Here is a 21,233-nt window from a genome sequence, read left to right on the forward strand (position 1 = left end):
TGTGGATAAATGGAGCTAAACTTATTGAGATTAAAGGTCAAATGAACAGCTTTTCCACACTTCAGAATCTGTACTTCTAAACAGTAATCTTCCTAAGCACAGACATGACGGTCAGTACTTGTAGCTGTGATGATGACTAATTAATATAATGATACTTGTACTAACAGGAGAGTCAGACAAAAGGTTACTGTGATAATGAGGTCTTGCTGATCACAAAGATCTAGTGTGAAGGTTTAATAAAAACAGTGTAATTAGTTTGCAGTTTCTTTCTTGATTTCCATTTGTGTAAATCTCCATATTTTTTTAGAAAAAACATTTATGTATAAAATATATTGTTATATTCATGTGGACTAGTTTTCAAATATTAAAAGAAAAATAAATACAATTACATACATAAGATTAAAATATTTAGGGCTTTTTTTGTTTTTGTTTCTTTTTAGTTTTAAATTGGTTGGTAGAGTAGTAGAGAATAATAAGCTTCCTTTGGAATCTTAACGATATAGATAATGGGCACTGGAAAAGCCTTTTTGTGGTGAGAAAGTGGTATCCTACTCCTTGAGCTTTCATTTTGATTTACAAGGCAAGGTCTTTGCAGAGGTTACAAGAATTTTCCTCAGCTTAGTTCCAAGACATTTTCACCATATTTGGAACCAATGGTTGTAGAAGGCTGAATGATGAGGGGTGTAGGATTCATTCAATGGAAAGAAATGTGGGAAAGATAAGAGAAGAAAAATAATACAGTATCATGCTAGTACTTCTAAGTCTGGGAAGACACTGCTAAAGGGAACAGATCTCCTAGAGAAATATGGGGTAGTAGAAGAAAACTCAGGCCTGTTTTGTCTTGAGTAGTTCCACATTTTCACATCTCCTAAGCCTGAAGTAGTTAATTTAGCAACAATACCATCTGATGCAGTGTTTTATGTTGTTTCTTTAGGAAGTATTTGATATCAGTTACAACATTTTCTAGAACTTTGCTAGGAATGAAATTACCCCCCAAATATCATCTGCCTATTCAAGATAAGCTAATACCTTTTCCTACTCAAGGAAAATTCTCCAAAACTCTAACGTTAAAAAATTTCTCTTCACACAGACTTAGCAGAAGTCTGCTAAGGTGTGGTAGTTAAACACCCATAAGATTTTATATGCACTGAGAACATTCACTAGCACAAAAAAAGGGGGAAATATCCTGCCGTAGGTAGTCAGAATGCAATGAGTTGCAATGCCTTGCCATTGGTCGTAAAAAGACGTTTGTGTTGCTGAGATGCTTAAGAGTATTAACAGAAAATATATCTTTAAGGAGGTGCAACTTTTCTTGAGCAAGTTGGAGAAATAAACCATAAGGCTTTGATGCAGTGACAAGTCTGTGGCATGATTAGGCCACCAAAAAGACATCTGTCAAGAAATGCTGAACAGGACATACATGGGAATTGGATTCTAGGAAGTAAGACAGCACAAGACTGGGAGTTGAAGTGCTGAATAGCTTAGGCCATCTGAGCATGCAATCAAGCAAAACTCAGACTGAGGAACACACTGGGGAAAGCAAGGTCTCAATGTGGAAAACACGGATTCTATAGGAAAGAAGACAGACTAGGGACCATGTCCATGAGAACAGAATCCCTCCCAGAAACACAGTAGAAACCTTAAATCCCTGAATTGTAAATGCTTTTGCTCTCAGCCGGTAGTCTAAGCAACTAACAGCCATCATTTTCACATTTTTAATCTTCCTCCATATTATTTTATTATATTTTTGCAGTTTGCATGTTGGGGTTATGTGTAATTTTCCATGTATATTATTTGAGAAGACCCTCATCTCTAACTGAGTTTAAAATATCTCTGAAACCCACTCATTCACGCATCCTCTCCGAGATACAGTACATACATCTGTGTATTTCCTGTGATGTAGAAATCTGGGTATTTCTGTGGTGTAATAGGACAGCATGCTGGGACATTTCTTGTAACAGTTGGATAGCATTTGAAAATATTTAATCTCTTGCCAAAATAGACACAATTTATTTTTGATCTTGTTATTTTCTTTCATTATCGAATGATACTTCTTCCTCTATCCAGCTGTGTTTTGTGACACCAGCTGAATATTCCTTATTTTTAAAGCTTCATTAAAACTTTGGAGAATAGGAAATATGATTCTCTAATCTTCATTAGTTTGTTGTTTTGTTTTGTTTTTTAATTGTTAGAAACAACCTCAAGCAAGTTGTCTCTGTAAATAATGAAAGATAAGATCAAGAATTAGTCATTTTGTTTAATCATTGATTAACTGATAGGAATATATCCACGTGGTATCGTATGCCCTCTCTCTGCCAGTACTTATGTACAATATGTAGCAAATGTTTAGTTGGTAATCATATATTGCAGCAAGTTTCTAAACCTTGGAAAAGTGATGCCAACAATTCTTATGTTTTGCTAATAATGACATTTAGAAGACTAGTCTTATAAATGTCCAGTTTAATACCTTTATTATTCATCTGGATAATGGGGCAGATTTGTATCTTCTGCAGATTTGCAGATGACGCCAAACTGGGAGGAGTGGCTGATACACCTATGGGTCACGTTGCTATTCAAAGAGAACTTGACAGGCTGGAGAAACTGGCCATCAGGAACCTCATGAAGTTCAACAAGTAGAAGTGCAAAGTGCTGTACCTGGAGAACAACCCCATGCACCAATGTGTGCTGGGGGCCACCCACTTAGAAAGCAGCTAGGCAGGAAAGGACCTAGGGGTTCTGATGGACACCAGGTTGAACATCAGGCAACAATGTGTCCACGTGGTCAAGAAGGCATAGAGTATCCCAAGCACAGAAGGTCCTGTTTGAATGTGACTGAGCACTGGAACAGGTTGCCCAGAGAGGTTAATTCTCCCTCTTTAGAGATATGGTCCTGGTCAACTGGCTCTAGGTGGCCCTGCTTAAGCAAGGAGACCGGACAAGATGATTTCCAGAGATTCCTTTCAGCTTCAACCATTATGTGATGTTGTGCTTACATATTTTATACCATTAAAACAGATTGCTGGTAGGAGTGCTGTAGAAAAGGGAAAGGTACAGATGAAGGTTTAAAGAATATGTTTGTGAAACAGGACAATTGCAATCTCTGTACATCACATCATAACTTACTGGTTGTACGTTATTCATATTTACTAAATAAATTTAAGGAAAAACAAAAATCGTATTACTCACCCCCAAACTACTGAATTAGAATTCAGGCCTTTTTTCACTGATACCACAGGCAGTGAAAAGCATTTTTCTCACAGAACATTGATTCTGCTTCATAAATTTACTGTGGCAGTTCAGCATTGAATGTCACCAAATACATGACTAATCCCGCATCCGTGCGTTGTTATATGTATCTGCAGGAGTCTTTAGAATTGCTTATAATTATTTTTCTTAAGATAACAGTCTTCTCTGCTAAACTGTAACTATTTCCTGCCTTCAGTTCCACCAGTCATTCGAGTCTATCCAGAGAGCCAGGCAAGAGAGCCAGGTGTGACAGCTAGTCTTCGGTGCCATGCTGAAGGTATTCCGAACCCACAAATTGGTTGGCTGAAGAATGGAATTGATATCACTCCAAAGTTATCCAAACAACTAACTCTTCAAGGTAAAAGGGTGTGCTATGCTTAAATTGCAATGAATTGTTGGTCATGCCATTATGTACATCACATGTTTTAAAAGACCTTTGCCTGTGAAACTTACTGTTTGTTGATTCAATGTGCTTGGTTGTTTGTTTTTTTTTCTGTTGTTGCACTGCATTCATATGAAACAAAACCAGGTGTTTCTAGTTACTAGAAGCAAGTGTATTTACTTACCCTGGAAGGTTGGACTAGATGATACTTCAGGTCACTTCCAACCTGCTATTCTATTCTACTCCTATTCTGTTCTTCTCTACTTCTCTTATTCACCCTCTTCCCCCCCACCCTTCTCCACCCCTCTCCCCATCCTCCCCTCTCCTCTCCCTATCCTCCCTACCATCAAACTTGGATTATGTTTTGTAAGGCCAATGATAGTGTCAAGTGACCAAATCCAACTTAATAAAAATATATTTACCTGATTTTAAAAACTGGTTTAATCATTTAAACATACCTAAAATCTCAGACTGATATTTAGCTCTCAGGCGTATAACCAGCTGAGGTAATCCAGGTATCTGTGAGATAAATAATAGTGCATGTAATCCACTAGCCAGTTGAATACCTTTGGATTAGTTGGCATGTCTCCAAGTTACGAACTCAGGAATGAAAATGGTTTAATTAGTATAAGCAGATAAAGCCTTCTGAGTGTATAATCTGAAAGCACTGTAGCATGTCTGCATCTTGAATTTCTCCTCTGCTTTCAGCAAACGGTAGTGAGGTTCACATTAGCAATGTGCGCTATGAAGATACAGGAGCATATACTTGTATTGCAAAGAATGAAGCAGGTGTGGATGAAGATATTTCTTCTCTTTTTGTGGAAGACTCTGCTCGAAAAACCCGTAAGTATTTGAAGAAGTTAAAAAAAAATGCATGTAGTTCTCACATAAATCAGTATTAAAAACTATGAAACATTAAATGAGCATTTCTAGATAAGTGATTTAAAAAAAAAATAATAAATGTTTAATTAATTATATCCAAGAGTCACCAGAGACACTGCATAATCTGAAGTTTAGGAGTAAAATGAAATCTCTGATTCATTCTGTGAATTAAAATATTTTTCACATTGCTGTTAAAATTTGGGTAGATTCATCATGATTGATTTGTTGCCTAGGAAAGAAAAAAGGAACTGGATGCATAAATAAGGCAAAGCTGTGGTGCTGTGGTCCTGGTGTGAATTCTGAGGGTTGATTTGGATTTAGGAAGACAACCTTTTCCAATCCTTCTTCTTGTGTGTTTGTGAGATACAGCAAGAGTCAGACTTGGTCCTTATGATATGAGAGCCATCTCAGGACTTCATCTCACCTGCTGGAGTGCTCAGTAGGTCCAGACCAGTTCCAGCTTGCTCAAGCTGTCTTGTGTCTGGATAACTATGGCTCTCCAGAAATACAGAGCAACAATGAGCACATTCAGCTGGTAAAGGTGGGAATTCAGTGTGCTAAAAAAATTTCTGCCAATACCAGAAAGTAGTTTTCTTTGTCCTCTGTCAAATGGTAGTGGGTCTTGTAAACGTTGTCTAACTATTGTCTGATACTCCTTTTCCCTTCCTTTTCCTTCTTCCTCTCAGAATAATCCATTCCTGAATTTATGCTTAACTTGTTTGGGTTTGGTTTTTTGTTTGTTTGCTTTTCTTTTTTCTTTTGAGTCTATGTCTTTAATGACTGCTACATATTCATTAGAAATATATCTTGTAAAATGATAGTTACTTGACTAGGGAGTCTGATTGCATTAACTTAAGGTATTCCTATTTATCTAGAAGCTTATTCAACAGTGCCAAGTACTTGACAGAAGATACTAGAGGAAGAATTAGTAGCACTGAAAATCTATGTGACACTCCCTTTCACAAGACACTGAGTTTGGTTGCATACAGGTTTATTAAGCTTTAAACATTTCAGAGGAAATCTTCCATGCAGGAAAATTTTATAATCCTAATGTTAATATCTTTACTTAGCTGCTTTCGGTAACACTAATTATAACTGCCATTTCAAAATTCTTAATATGATTTTTTTTTAAGTGTCATGAAAATGCCTGCTCAGATGTTTCTAAGAAGGCAGCTGAGGATAAATAGGTTGTTTGATCATGCTGAATTAATCTGGTGATATAAAGTAGCTTGGTCACCTCTATTTGCCTTTTGTAGTCTGTGAAAAATGTTGTGAATGGTGCCAATTTACAAAGCCCTGAGAAGCTAGAATTTGTTTATGCTTGGTAGAGGCTTGTTTGGTTTTAAGAACAAAACATTTATTCCCAACTGTCCAGTTTCCTAATGTTTTAGTTATCTAATTGTTGTATCCTCTAAAGGCTTGTTCTGCAGGGATTACACAAGAATAGCCAGACCTATGCAAACTACTGTTTTCAGGCATTGTAATGTCATGCAATAATTTTAGATCTGTTAACTTTACAGGATTTGTACAATCAATGAATAATGCTTTCATCTGCTAGTAATAAGTTGTTACGTGGCCATTGGTGTCATGAAAGATGTAGATGAAGGTAGACAGAATATAAATCCTATTATTTCTAAGACAATCCAAAATACAATATTCTTCCTTCCCATAAAAGTAATTTACTCTGCAAGTTCTGTATTGCATGTTGGAGGAAGGCATTTTACCATTGCGTTCCTTGGTGTCTGAATATGGTTTCCTAAAAATTGGTGGATGTGGAAATACACATTTAGTCCAGAGCTGTGTAATTATGTCATTCAAATATAGGTGAAACAGACATTTGCATGGGATACTTTGATTCACTGACTTTGGTTCAAAATCCCTCTACATGCAGGAGAACTAAGGTATATACTAATAAAATCAAATTAATAAAACAAACAAGCAAGCAAAAGCAAAACCCAATTACCATCAATGTAATTATCACAACTAAGCAAATAAACTGCTTTCATAGGTACAAATTGCCTGGGAGTAGGTGTTAGCATTACAAGAGCTTAACTCATATCAATTATTTATTAACTTATTATTAACTCTTTTCTGCTTGTGTTTATAGTTCTACCAGAACACTGGTTCATGCAGCAAATTAGGGATTATTAAGGAAGAAAATGCCCAGCCAGCATGTATTTAGGAAGGGCAGGTCCTGCCTGACCAACCTGGTGTCCTTCTCTGATCAGGTGACCCACCTGGTGGATGTGGTGAAGGCTGTGGATGTAGTTTACCTGGACTTCAGCAAGGCCTTTGACACCATCTCCCACAGCAAACTCCTGGCCAAGCTGTCAACCCGTGGCTTGGACAACAGCAGGCTGCACTGGGTTAGGAACTGGCTGGAGGGCAGAGCCCAGAGAGTGATGGTGAATGTTGCCACATCCAGCTGGCAGCCAGTCACTAGTGGTGTCCCCCAGGGATCAGTGCTGGGCTCCATCCTGTTCAATATCTTCATTGATGATCTGGATGAGGGCATTGAGTCCATCATCAGTAAATTTGCAGGTGACACCAAGCTGGGGGCAGGTGTTGATCTGTTAGAGGGTAGGAGAACTCTGCAGAGGGACCTTGACAGGCTGGACAGATAGGCAGAATCCAACAGCATGAGATTTAACATGTCTAAATGACGGGTTTTACACATTGGCCACAACAACCCCATGCAGTGCTACAGGCTGGGGTCAGAGTGGCTGGAAAGTGGCCAGGCAGAAAGGGTCCTGGGGGTACTGATTGATAGTAGGCTGAACATGAGCCTGCAGTGTGCCCAGGTGGCCAAGAAGGCAAATGGCATCCTGGCCTGTATCAGGAATAGTGTGGCCAGCAAGAGCAGGAAAGTCATTCTGCCCTGTACTGAGCACTGGTTAGGCCACACCTTGAGTATTGTGTCCAGTTCTGGGCCCCTCAATTCCAGAAAGAAAGGCAGTAAAGCTGGTGAGGGGTTTGGAGCACAAGCCCTATGAGGAGAGGCTGAGGGAGCTGGGGTTGCTGGAGAAGAGGAGGTTCAGGGGAGACCTTATTGCCATCTACAACTACCTGAAGGGAGGTTGTAGCCAGATGGGGGTTGATCTCTTCTACTGGGCAGGCAGCACCAGAACAAGAGGACACAGTCTCAAACTGCACCAGGGGAGGTTTAGGCTGAATGTTAGGAAGAAGTTCTTTATAGAACGTGTGATTGGCCATTGGAATGCGCTGCCCAGGGAGGTGGTGGAGTCACCATCACTGGAGGTGTTTAGGAGGTGACTGGATGGGGTGCTTGGTGCCATGGTTTAGTTGACTAGATAGTGTTGGATGATAGGTTGGACTCAATGATCTCAAAGGTCTTTTCCAACCTGGTTAATTCTATTCTAAAATGACATATTTAAGACCACTTGGATAGGTTTGTACCTTTTGTTCCCTTACTTACACATTTTAAACACAATGCTACTGCTACTTTAATGTAAAAGCTTCTGATTAGGTCATAAATTATATTCTAAAGTCTAAATCCCCCTCACCCATAAATGTTATTTCACATGATCTGGTATAAACTATACCTGTCATAATGACATTTTTAAAACATGATTTTGCTTTTATCCTATGTTAAGGGAATGAAACAGACATGTGGGGTTTTGTTTAATATATTTTTGTTTCTATTCTTACTGAAGTACTTCCTTCTGTAAATTAGGATATTACTTTGAACAAAAGTAGAACAGATTCCCATTAGCTCATTGGTTATTCTGAGTTTGTCTACTTTTCAAATGGTACATAAGATAAAAGTCATACCAAAATAAAATGTTTCAGAGAACTGAGTTGATTTGCTGTTGAGAGGGTAGTGAGAGCTTTTACAGTGCATCTCTAAAATCTAAACTATAGGTGCATTATATTGAGTGTGACAGTAAACTTTTTTAGCCACAGTGAATACAGAACATGGTTCCATTTTTACCAGTGTATGCAGTTTTTTTTCCTAGAAAATTTAATAGTGAAAGGAAATGTTTGCTTTTGAACTTACTAGACCCAATGTGAGTTTTAATGCTACTTGGCACAATAAGTAATTTTTTGGTAGATATTTGTGGAAACTTACTTTCGACTCATCCCGAATTTGTTATGCGGAAAGCTCAGTAAAGTACTTTGACAAAAATTTAGCATATGCAGTGGAAAGGGTTAACTCCTTCTTTGGAAATGGATAGCATAAATGGCTTCTAAGAGAAAATCTTGTATTTTCTGGCACCTCTGCCTAAATTAAAACCAGTGTCATTATGGATAAATAGATTGTCAAACAATAACTGAAGCTTTCTGTCACCTGTGCCTAAAAAATGTTATCAGATTACTAGTCTTTCAACAGCAAATAATTGGTAACAGAAGCATGTAATGCATATGTCTGGATTATAAACAGGAATGAAATAGAGTGAATGGCAAACCTATACCCAATTGTGGGAAGTGTGATTCTAATAGAAAAATGAAATACATAATGAAGAGTATGAGGCAGGGATGCCAAAGCACATTTTAATGTTTTCAGTTTCAGAAATTTGAATTCCGCTTCCCAAGAAAAGTCATTATACTTCAAATATAATGATTCATTGTCAAGACAGTAATGTGAGATGAAAGTGAAGATGAAAATACTGTGAAAGTGCTTTGTCATCCAGGTCTGTTCTATATATGCCAGCACCGATCACTGAACAGCTGTTCTCAAACATACATAACATTTTTAATAGTAGACGATACTTTCAAGAGTAGTCTTTTCTTAATGTACCAGCCTTTTTTGTTGTTTTCAATGTGGACTAAAATTAAAACTGAAAATATGCTTTCATGTTGGCACTGTTGTAGGTGAGAGGAGTTAATATAATTTATTTAAAATATCTTAACTGAAGTATTGTCTTTTACCACTTAACTTGTTCTGTAGCTGAAATTTGATAAACTTAACACTTGTGTTAAAACACGTGCACTTTTCACTAGGCTTGTGAAGTTTTAATGGAAGTTTTTATTTTATAGTGTGTATGTAAACATCTGTATAAGTACTGGTGAGAAATGTCTCATGCTGTCTCTTATCATATCCTTTTTAATTCTTCTCATATCAACCATTTGGTTGACACATTCTGTTATTGTTGTATTCAGTGAAAGCCTTTTTGTCAACTTCAATCTTGAATGTTTCTGCTAATAAACCGTGACCACTGACCACTCTTGAAATAGAAATTAGGAAGAAGAGATGTTAAAAATGCCACTGTCATTTTGCTCAAAGCTTTTTATATCACAATATGGGACTTGGTATTGGTGGTTCATGCAGTGAGATTATCACTAGAACATACTGCGACAAAAAATATTTGTCTGATGTTTTGCACCATAAAAAAAAAAAATCTCCAATAAATGGACACTTCTTGGAGTTTGGTAGAGTTCTGAAGATGCCAATCACACTGATTGCTTTAGAACTACCATAATAGAGCAGATTCTCAATGTAACTGTGTTTTCTTGCTTCCATGGGCCTTTGTGAATGTGTAAGTGAGGATAACTTTGTCTAAGTGCTCTTGGCTCCTTGAATGTCTCTGCAAGTAGTATCCCAGGAAAGGTAGGTAAGGAAGAATAAGACTGAGTAAACAGAAAGAGACCAGTGATAGGTATAATGGGAGAGGCCACTAATGTGAAGGAAGAAAGGGAGGACACAGAAGCAGATGAAAGAGGACATGTTAATGAGAATACTGAAGCAGGAAAAAGGGGAGGAAAAATGGGTAAAATGATCTCTTGAAAGCTACAGAATTGTTCTCTATAAGATATAGAGTTGCATTCAGGTGTATCTAGTCACTTCAATGTCTCGTCATTAGATTTCTGTAATCACACCGTGACAATGTACGTCTTGTATTGCTGCTGCTTCTTAATCCACGTGGAGCATAACACTATTTCTAGTGCAAATTAAAACAAGAGCGATATCTGAGAAGACAGAACTTTCTATTTAGAACAAGGAATACTGTATTTAACTTGCCTTTTAAAATAAGATAACATGTTGGAGTATGAATGTGTATTAAAGGAAAATCTACAAACACAAAACAGAATAGTCAAAAGGTTTATAGGTAGAAACAGTCTATAGTATGTGATAATCTTGATAACATTTATTTATCTAGTTGTTCATGTGTTGTCCTGACCATGTCTGACAGAAAGTAGTTGATTTCCATCACGTAAGTGTCTAAATGCAGTTTTACTAATTAAACTCTCAGTAATTCTTCCTCAGGCTTTAAAGTATGTTGCTTCTATATCAGACCTAAAGAGCTTCTGTGTGTGAAAGCCTGTGTGCTTTTTCCAAAGCCAGCTGTGAAGAGCCTTACTCTTATATTGTTGAGAACCTCTGTGTAGGTGCTGGAAAGTTGCTATTAGGTGCTCCCAAAGCCTTCTCCCCTTAAGGCTGAACAAGCTCAGTTATCTCATTACTTTCTACCTGGTATGCATATATTTTATAATGTCATCTTTATTCTCTTTTCTTCTTCCCATCAGGGCCCTTTCCTGAGAATTTTTAGATTTTGAAATCTCTGTTGGAAAAGCTGTATTTTAATCTGAGAAAATTTGGCCTTCAAAGAAAGTAAATGTTTCATAAAATCTCCATTGTAACTGGAAACTATTGCAATATTTAATACAAAAATGTAAAATTTATTTTTGCTTTTCCCAGTATATATTAGTCTTTTCTGTATTTGCATCTCAGATTTATAAAGAAAACAAAAATTCTAATTACCTCTTTATTTTGTGTACCTTGTTTATTGGCTCCTTATAATACTTTAGGATTAATATTCTGAAAAAAATATATGACTTTGGTAGTTAACAAGAGTCATGAAGCATGTGAGCGAATACACATGTACATCCTACTCCTACAACAATAGCAGCTAAAATATTTCAGAATGCAAGAACTCTGCTGTTTTAATTCTCTAGAGACTAGAAGCTCCCTTTGTGCTGTGAATTCCATTTTCCCTAGAGTTTGCAGTTAAAGCCATTGAGAATGTGAGAGCTGGTGTGGATGATAGCTAGATAACCCCTACAATGACTGGTAAAAGCATTCTGGGGATTAACAACCTTGTCTAAATCTCACTGAGGACAGCAGTTTCCCCTGCTTTCATGAACCTCTAATACCTGAGAGAACTCATCTGTGTTAGGAGTCTCTGGTGTAATCACATTTGTAATACAAACAGCAGTTTAAAACCTGTGTTTAGTTTCATTCCAGTGTAGTCTGATATTTCAGAACAGATATTTCATAGATTTAAGCATGATGGAGCCATCTCAATCTAGCTCTAATCTGTCTTCTCCTTTTCACAAGACATTAAGTTTCACCCTGTTCTGCCTGAAAGTCTATTGTTCCAGAAATACATCTACCTGAGCTAGAGGCACAAAGGATTGAAGAATCCCTCATTCCTCCTGTTATTTTGCTTTATTAATTAGTTTCACTAATATAGAATTGTGCACAGTTTCCCTCAGTTTCGTCCTTTGATTATCTCTTTTTATTTATCTCTTCCCTCTTTCCCCCCCTTCCCCCCCCCCCCCAATAAATTGGAATTATAAAATCATACAATATTTCACAGTATTGCTAAGGTTGGAAGAGACCTCAAGGATCATCGAGTCCAACCTATAACCACAGACCTCATGACTAGACCATGGCACCAAGTGCCATGTCCAATCCCCTCTTGAACACCTCCAGGGATGGTGACTCCACCACCTCCCCGGGCAGCCCATTCCAATGACTAATGACTCTTTTGGTGAAGAACTTTCTCCTCACCTCGAGCCTAAACTTCCCCTGGTGCAGCTTGAGACTGTGTCCCCTTGTTCTGGTGCTGGTTGCCTGGGAGAAGAGACCAAAAAAAACCCCTTCCTGGCTACAACCACCTTTCAGGTAGTTGTAGAGGGCAATGAGGTCACCCCTGAGCTTCCTCTTCCCCAGGCTGAACAATCCCATCTCCGTCAGCCTCTCCTCATAGGGCTTGTGCTCAAGTTATGGTTGGCAAAAACCTTTAAATCATAGAATCCAACCATATCAACTCTGCCAAGCCTGGTGCTAAGCTATGTCTCTTAGTACTACATCTCTGCATTTTTAAACCATCACTCTGGGAAGACTATTCCAGTATTTTGTAACTCTTTCAGTGAAGAGATTTTTTCCTAATAGTCAATCTAAACTTCCACTGATTCAACTTGAAGGCATTTCCTCTCATCCTGTAACTTGTTACTAGGGAGAAGAGACAGATAACCACTATACTCCAACATGATTTCAAGTAGTTGTAGAAAGTGGCAACATCTTCCCTCCACCTCCCTTTCTCCAGGCTACACACCCCCAGTTCCCTCATCCACTCCTCATAAGGCTTGTTCTCCAGACCCTTCCCTTCACCAGTTTTGTTGCCTGTCCTTGGACATGCTCCAACACCTCAATGTCTTTCTTGTAGTGAGAGCTCCCAAACTGAACACAAGACTCAAAGTGTGCCCTCACCAATGCTGAGTACAGGAAGAAAATTACATTCCTGGTCCTGCTTGTCACACTATTCCTGATACAGGCCAGGATGCTGTTGGCCTTCTTGGACACCTGAACATGTTGCTGGCTGATGTTTAGTCAGCTGTCAATCAATTTCCACATCTTTCTCTGCTGGACGAATTTTTGTATTCACAATAGCTTTAAGATAAGGATTTTATATATATATATATATATATATATATGAATATATATATATATTTATATATAAATATATATATAAACAAGTAGAAAAATAGAAAAAGGGGAATTCAGGTATTATGTCACAAGAAAGAATAGTTAAAGCATGTTATGTTCTCAAATTTTCATTTTTTATGTGGTTTCAAGTGTGGTTCAACAAAATTTATGGAGGGTATAAAAATTTTGGAGTCTGTAGTATTTCATGGGGTTCTTGTGACCCAGCTGTGTGACCTGGCACTAGGCTTTGTAGAACCTCATACAGCTGGCCTCAGCCCCATCCATCCTGCCTATCTAGGTCCCTCTGTAGAACCTTCCTGTCCTCAAGCATTTTTAAAATCCATATTTATTTTTTTTCCTTTGTCAATGACTTTGACAGGTATATTAGTTCTGCTTTGATTTCTTCTTAGTTTCAGTTTAGCATAATGCTGTAGAAGTAGAGTCATTGATCACAAAATCATGATGTTCCCCTTAAAGCTAAAGATTTTTGTTTGTTGTTTATTTGGGTTTCTGTTCTGCTGTTTTAATTTCTCTTAATGTTTCCCAAAACTTCATTTTATAAAATGCAGTTTAATTTGTCATTGATTAATGTGACTTCTTAAGTATTTCTTTAAATTTCATTGAGGTAGAAGTGTGCACCTTGGGAAGATAACTGTCATGATAAAAAGTTATCAAGTACAGCTATTAAGACATTTTAAAGACAAATTTGACAGTACTTGGTAATATTTTAATATGTAATAGCTTTTACTTCTGGTCATCAATCACAGACTAGTGTTAACCCAGTTCACCCATGATGACATCATCATATATTGCAAAGCAATTCTATGGATTCTTTCACCTAGTCATACAAAGCAGGATAAAATTTACCTGCCTCACACACTGTATCCTGGGGATAAATTAAAAAAAATAATATACCTGTCCTGTGCCTTAAGTCCTGGCTGTGTCATTTTTCTGTAAATCTTAGTCCTATCACCTAACCACAGATTATGTGGGCTGAATGCTACTGACTTGACAGTTTTATTGCCATCATAAGCAACCAGGCATCCCCACTGGCTAGAACTTGCAATGAAACTAAAAGCCTTTTGACTGTGATTGTGCCCTAAATTCACTCTGAAAGGATTTATAAAACTTTAATAGAATCTTCCTGTCACGTCTTATACTGAATGATACCTGTTTACCTAATTTCCTCAGAGATAATTTATGTTGGCATTTTACTTTATGGCAGGGCTAAACAAGTTTATACCTGTTGACAGCATCATAGGCAAAGACTTTATGTCAAACTTCCAAGTATAGGGTAAAAATTCAGCTCATGAACTATTTTTTCTTTCTACCAGTGTAGATTGGATTGTGTTAATGTACTATGGGAAAGGACCTCAGCACAATTCATTATCAAGATCTATGGAAAATAAATTAAAGAAGAATAAGCTAACATGGTCATATCTGGCCAAAAATTAAAGTGTTCACTGTGACTTTTAACTGATAAAAGATGGTTTAATAATCATAAAATCAACTATTTGGCTATTGTATTAACCTAAACTGAAAGTGCATGTCACATAAGAATTGAATAGGAGTTTGATAGAATTTGTATTGACATAATTACTTCAAATATAGTTGAAACAAGCAATAGATAACTTGAGGGGGAGGAGGTAAAAGTGTTTGCTTTACAAATAAGGTTTATATATACTTATAGTTTATGCAAGCCTAACAAATCTGAATTTCTTATAAGAATAAATATAAAAGCAGATACATGCATAAATGTTCTGCTTGATAGTTGAATTTGAGCACAAAATAAATCCTCTTAACCTTGTCTTCACTTTTAGCAGTATTATTTTTATAAACAAAAATAATTAAAACCTTCTGTGGCTCAGCAACCAGCCAGTAATGATGGTATAGATTTACCCTGTAGCATAAGTGTGTGTGTGTATACATTAAAAATGTGAGAAAAAGGAATAAGATAACAGATACAGTCTCTTTATGATGTGCATATTATTAACCTGAACAGCTGACAACAATGATGGCCATCAATGAAGTAAGCAGACAGCAGCCCTTCAGGTGTATTGAAATTACTTTCTATTTTGCAGTTGAAAGTATAGCAGATTCCAATTGGGCAATACTGAACATTAATGTTGAATTACACACAATTTTGCTACATAACCCTACTGCATCTTCCTTGTCCTATTTTCTGACTCTACATATGACTTCTTGCCATTAAGGGATTGAAGGCTTGGAAAGGGACGGTGGTTTGCTACATGATGCTGCAAAGCAGAGCAAAGTGAACTGATACAAAACTGTTAATTTTATTGATCAGCTGTTACATTCTGACAGAAACTTGGGTAAAGTAATTACAGAGTACAAAGACTGTTTGCCTGAGATAAAACATGGAATTAACAACAGTAGTTCTATATTCATGAACAATAATTGTTTGAATTCAAAAGATATTAGTGGATTTCCAAGCCTGCTTGGAGGCATTTATTGTAATATATGGAGGCATTTATATAATAATAATATGGAGGCATTTATTGTAATATATGATGCATAAATACGTCTTTCTTCTGTTTTTCACTCTTCTTAAAGCCATATTAAACTGCATTATTCTCTTAGTTAAGCAAAATAAGAAATTTTTCAGATGTTAACATTTTAATTGATACTCATTTTGCCTGAGTGCCAGTGGAAAAAAAAACCCAACATTTTATAAAAATAATTTTTCTAGCTGTAGTGTCAGGAGAAAAAAAAAGGAAAATTTCAGAATATTTAACTACAAATACATAAAACAGATACAAAAGAATAACAGTTTATAATTAAAAAAATAAATCACAGATTTTTAAATGCTTATTTAGCATTTTCTTGGATAATGACCACTGAGGCATGTGCTAAAAGAGTGAAAATTGGTTTTGGAGGAAAATGAAGCATTATAATTCAAGAACAAGTTCCTTTTCTGAATCTTACTGCCCTAATCTTGTTTTTCTGTGGAGATATATATATAAATATATATATATATATAGTATTGTGTGCTGATTACTGATAATGTGAATGCCTAATCATATCATCAAAAGGAAGCAGAACAGCTATATTTAATCTCCAGACTCACTAAATATAAATCTCACACATATACTTCATTTGCAACTTTTATGCCTTCAATATTTGGATAAAAGAAAAGTAGGGAGGAAGAACACTGTAGTTGATCTGGTTGAAAGCTCTGTCATTGGGTGTTGGAACAGAAAAGTTGATGCGATATTTATTACTAGTGTGATTTAAAAAGGAGTAGATAGAGTATTTATGTTTTAATTTATTTTAAAGTCACATTGTAGCACCCTCTTAGTCATTTAATCACAGAAATACCATGGACTTTTGCAGTTATTTCTATCCAAAGAGGAGAAGGATCTGTACTGGTGTTAGCATTTACTGCAGAATTTCATGAAGCACTAGGGGCAGAGTTTACTGAAAAATGTGCAACTTACCAGTGTAGAAAGTTAATAACAGAGATGAAGAGTAGGCTTTCAGATATCATGTTAGTTACTCATAATCAAAGGCTGGGTCTGAACACAAAAACATAGACTAGTTATGTAAGGACCATGAAGTGATTTCTGTGGAGACATAAGTGTGCTTTAAAAAAACCCAAATAATTCTTTCAAGCCATGGGTTCTCCCTTGTTCTGCACTGGGAGGGTAGCAAGGGAGAGGGACACAGTGCACAGTTCTATTTATTTGTCAGTATAAACGGCCAAACAACAAATGGTGTAACAAAATAGATGCTTTAATAAGATAGTCTGAAAAGAGAAATATAGATAGCAAGTAAATCTTAGATCCCTTCAGGTACTGAGCACCCTGCCTTTGTACATCAGATTAACTCCAGATGGAATTTTTTCAAGGCATATTGTGCAGATCCTATCCACGGAGAATTTCGCTCTCCCTTCCATACTGTGGTGGCTTTTATCTTGTGTAACAAACAAACGCATATATCTTCTGACAGACTGCAATGTTATCTCTGGCATAATACTCACCAGTGTGTGGTGCAGGCTATTATGGGCATTCCACCATATGACTTTGCAGCAGCTACCCATGATAACATACAATCTTCTCAAGCCTTACAAACAAGGCTGGTGTAGCATGCGTGGCCTGCCCAAGGTCAGCTCATTGAATACACCTTCTGCAAGGGTCCCAGTACATCTCTTGATATTATTTAATAATTTTGTTTTATCTGGATATCCATTTTTTTAATAAAGCAAGGAAAAACAACACAAAAGAAGACACTGGTGTTCTGTCAGAAGATTTTACTCAGACCTATCCATAATTATGTATTTATTTAATCTTTAAGTTTATATATGTCTGAGAATTGAGTATATGGTATGGCTGAAGATGTTAATTTTTGCTTAACCAAAAAGGAAGTTAAACAATATGTTCCTTAGAATACTTTCTGTCTACAGATGCTGCACTTGTTCCAGCATTGCACCTTTTATCCCAAGAATGGACATATTTCTTGAATAAAAAATGTAGGACTGATTTAAAAAATAAGTGAGGTTTCTTGATCTGTATTAGGTGAAGCGATAGTTTGTTTTTATGATTTCATATGTCTCACTGTCCTTCACATTGATTTCTAATTAAATATAAGGCTTCTAAAGCACTACTTTTAATCCTCTTTTTTTTTTTTTTTGACCAGAAGTCAGTACCATATTTATCATTTTCCATTAGCACAAATTAATGTGTTCTGTTCTTAGCATCTTAAATTAGTTCATTTGATGCTGCATAGTTCTACACAGTTGAATAATCGTAATTACATTTTATTTTCATTGCTATGTCACCCCTAGAAAAAAGAGTAGTAAAAAGTAGAACTTTAGGACTAAATTTACAGAACCTCAAGTGCTATATATTGCAAATGTGAAGAGAAAATTAATTTAGAACAAAATCATCCAGGTTGCCCTGGGGAAATTAATTTGCTATATTAAAAAAAAAAAATAAGATGATATAGACAAACACAGAACTGTCATCAGAATACACAGCCACTGTCTGAGATTCAGGGATCTACTTGGAGCTGAATCTGGTGGTGAACATGAAGATCAAAAGATGTGCTTCTGTAGAGACAACAACAGCTAAAAGGAGGCTAGGGAAAATATGAGCTTGTTGCTGAGTGGGGCAGGGGACCTTAATGACAAAGGACGTGGAAGGGGCCAAGCTGCACGGAGGGTCTCCTTCACTTCAGTCTTCACTGGCAAAACTGGCCCCAGGGATGCAAAACCAGTGGGAAAGTCTAGGAAGGAAGTCTGGCAAGGCCAGTAGGATCAGATTAGAGACCATTTAAACAAATGGGACATTCACAGGTGCAAGAGCTTGTGTAGGATGCATTCACACATGCAGGGCAAGCTGGCCCATCAGGACGTTAGGAAGAAGTTCTTCACCATAAAGGTGGTGAGACACTGGAACAAGTTGCCCAGGGAGGTGGTAGAAGCCTCATCCCTGGAAGTTTTTTAGGGCCAGGCTGGATGTGGCTCTGAGCAACCTGATCTAGTGTGAGTTATCCCTACCCATGGCAGAAGGGTTGGAACTAGGTGATCCCTGAGGTCCCTTCCAACCCTGACACTTCTATAATTCTATGATTGTGTGGTCGCACTTGATAATAATCTTTTAAGGATCGTGATAATCAAGGGAGGTTTCTGCAGTCTGGAAGAAAGCCGTCACTCTTCAAGAAGGGCAAGAAGGAGACTTCTATATATAATAGGCCCATCAGCACCACCTTGATCCCTGAGAAAACTTTCACAAAAATGTGAAGGTCGCTACGGTGTTTAGGAGCAGTCTGCGTGGATTTACAAAGAGGAAATAGTACCCAGTCAACCTGATAGTCTTCTGTAATCAGGTGACTGACAGGGTGGATGAGAGGAGGGGTGGATGTTCATGTTATCCTTAGAAATGCTTTTGGACACTAATTCCCATGACACTTTAAAACTGAAGAAGTATAGGCTGGATACATAGACAGAAGGGTGAATTGAAAACTGACTGAACTGCTAGGCCCAAAGCTTGTGATAGATGCCATCAACTCCATCCAGAGACTGGTCACCTGTAGCATACCCCATTTTACCCCAATTTATTCCCTAGCATGCTGAGCTGCAAATTCTACTTGCTTTCTTTTTATTCTCCCCATACAGAAAGACCACTAGTAGGAAAATTAGTTTTCATTGATCTCAGAGGTCTGAAATACAATTGTAAACATGAGGGTCAAATGCAGCATATGTTTTCATGGTAAAAACCACTTACCATTCCGTCTTTTAGTTCTTATCTCAGACTTTCAAAAATAATGGCACAGTTTATACTGTAACAGTTTTGGTAGCATGCCCATGTTACTGCCATACAGAAAATTATTTTTCATTCATTTTGCTTTTCCATATTTCTCTCATAACTGTTTCCCAAGATGAATCTTTTCAAAGTCCAGTGTTTAAAGGAAATTATAACATTTACATCACCTGTAATTAATACACATAGTTTATGTGTATGCAAACTCCATATGCTTTATGTAGTGGATTATGAAACACAGTATCGATAAAGGCTAATGCAGTTATCTTGGTGGGAGGGATGTATGTGGAATGGGGGTGATGGGGTTTGCTCTCACAGCAATAATTATGATGACTATTCACAGTTTTATCACGACGTGGAGAACTTTATTTAATCTTGTTGTCAAGTCACTATTTCCATTGGTTTACCTGTAGAAGTGTTTTAGTGAATCAGAGGTTAAAGCAACACAGTTGTTTCAGAATTGGTATATCATTTCATGCTTTTTTTTCTTGTTCATTTGTGTTTTCTTTCTCTTACATGCTGCAGTTGCAAACATATTGTGGCGAGAGCAAGGTATTAATACAGATCTTTTTTTCATATTGTCTATATTACAGTAAAATGTTCATATATTACTCCTTTTGTGTGTTTGTTTTGAGATTTTTGTGTTCATACTTTACAGCCACAGTAATTACTTTTCCCTTGCAATATTTGAGGAATTTGATTTAAAGAAAAAATTCAGTGAAAAATAATTCTTCAAATGTTTGCACCTTTGTGAACTGCTTTTACTTTTTGGGAGCAAGAAGAAGTAAACTGTTCAAAAATTTCAGACAATTACTTGAAGGGATACCATAAGAAGCTCAGATTTAAAAGTAAGACCTTTAATTTGTTGATGTGATAAAGCTTCCAATCAATCAGCCTATATGTTGTTGGGATTTATCTTCTTGTATTAATCATTCTTATTAAACAAAACTTATAATCATAAACAGCTTGATTAAAATTGAGGTACCTGAAATTGCTTAATGGGACAAAGAATTTTCTTCTTATCTTCAGGAGAAGTTTGTAAATAAATGTCGAGAGGGTAAATGCAGATTTGTAGTAGGAAAAGTATACTTTACTGATAAATACAGATATTAATTTTCATATATATGAGGTAATCTCACATAGCATATTGCAGAAGAATACAACCAAAGTGTCATCATGAGCTCCAATTCCATTGCTCTAAGTAGCATGTTCTAAAAGTTGAAATGTAGAAATTAATGTATTTCAGGAATAGGACTTTGTTTCCATTTCCATAGGGAGACTGATAATATTCTAAATGGATTGGGCTTTGCTATTAATTCATGCTGCAAATGGTATTTCTGTGTGTTTCTTAAAGATTTATTCTGAATTGATTTAACACTGAAAAAATTATATTTCATTTACCTAATTCCATAATAACATTTGCCATTTCCCAGTGTATTTACAAACATGAACTAGTTTTATTTTTTATACTTTTGTTTTACCAGTTGCTCAGCTGGTATAAACAGTCAGCTCTCTCATTTTGCTGGTACTCAGCTGTAATCTTCCTGCTCTATTGGCCTTGCAGAGTTCAATTTTTCAGTCTCATACAGTTTGACTGTTAACAAGTATGCTGATGCACAACAAGATTCTAACACTGAAGTTTTCAAATGTGTGGTGTTCTCACTGCTTGTTGTGAAGATATCATTTGAGTTTTATCTTGTGTTTTGTCTCAAATAAAACTGAAAACATCATTGGCACCCCCTTGGTTTTTTAGATTGTCTTTTAACATCAA

General features: G+C 36.7%; 1 protein-coding gene across 4 annotated transcripts in view; it reads left to right on the top strand.

The window, feature by feature from the left end:
• The window catches only part of FSTL5 (follistatin like 5), a 254,115-nt gene that overhangs the window by 196,214 nt on the left and 36,668 nt on the right, over positions 1-21,233 (top strand). For 2 of the 4 annotated variants that reach the window (XM_068137176.1, XM_068137177.1), the window contains exons 9-11: positions 3,443-3,604; positions 4,337-4,471; positions 19,988-20,014. In XM_068137176.1, the coding sequence (XP_067993277.1) occupies positions 3,443-3,604; positions 4,337-4,471; positions 19,988-20,014 (324 nt within the window). The remainder of the gene's footprint in view (positions 1-3,442; positions 3,605-4,336; positions 4,472-19,987; positions 20,015-21,233) is intronic. The other 2 variants (XM_068137179.1, XM_068137180.1) reach the window with 1 other exon arrangement.

Source organism: Melanerpes formicivorus, unplaced genomic scaffold (assembly GCF_026170545.1).
Source record: "Melanerpes formicivorus ecotype bairdi unplaced genomic scaffold, bMelFor1.0.p_v2 SCAF_4, whole genome shotgun sequence".
NCBI lineage: Eukaryota > Metazoa > Chordata > Aves > Piciformes > Picidae > Melanerpes > Melanerpes formicivorus.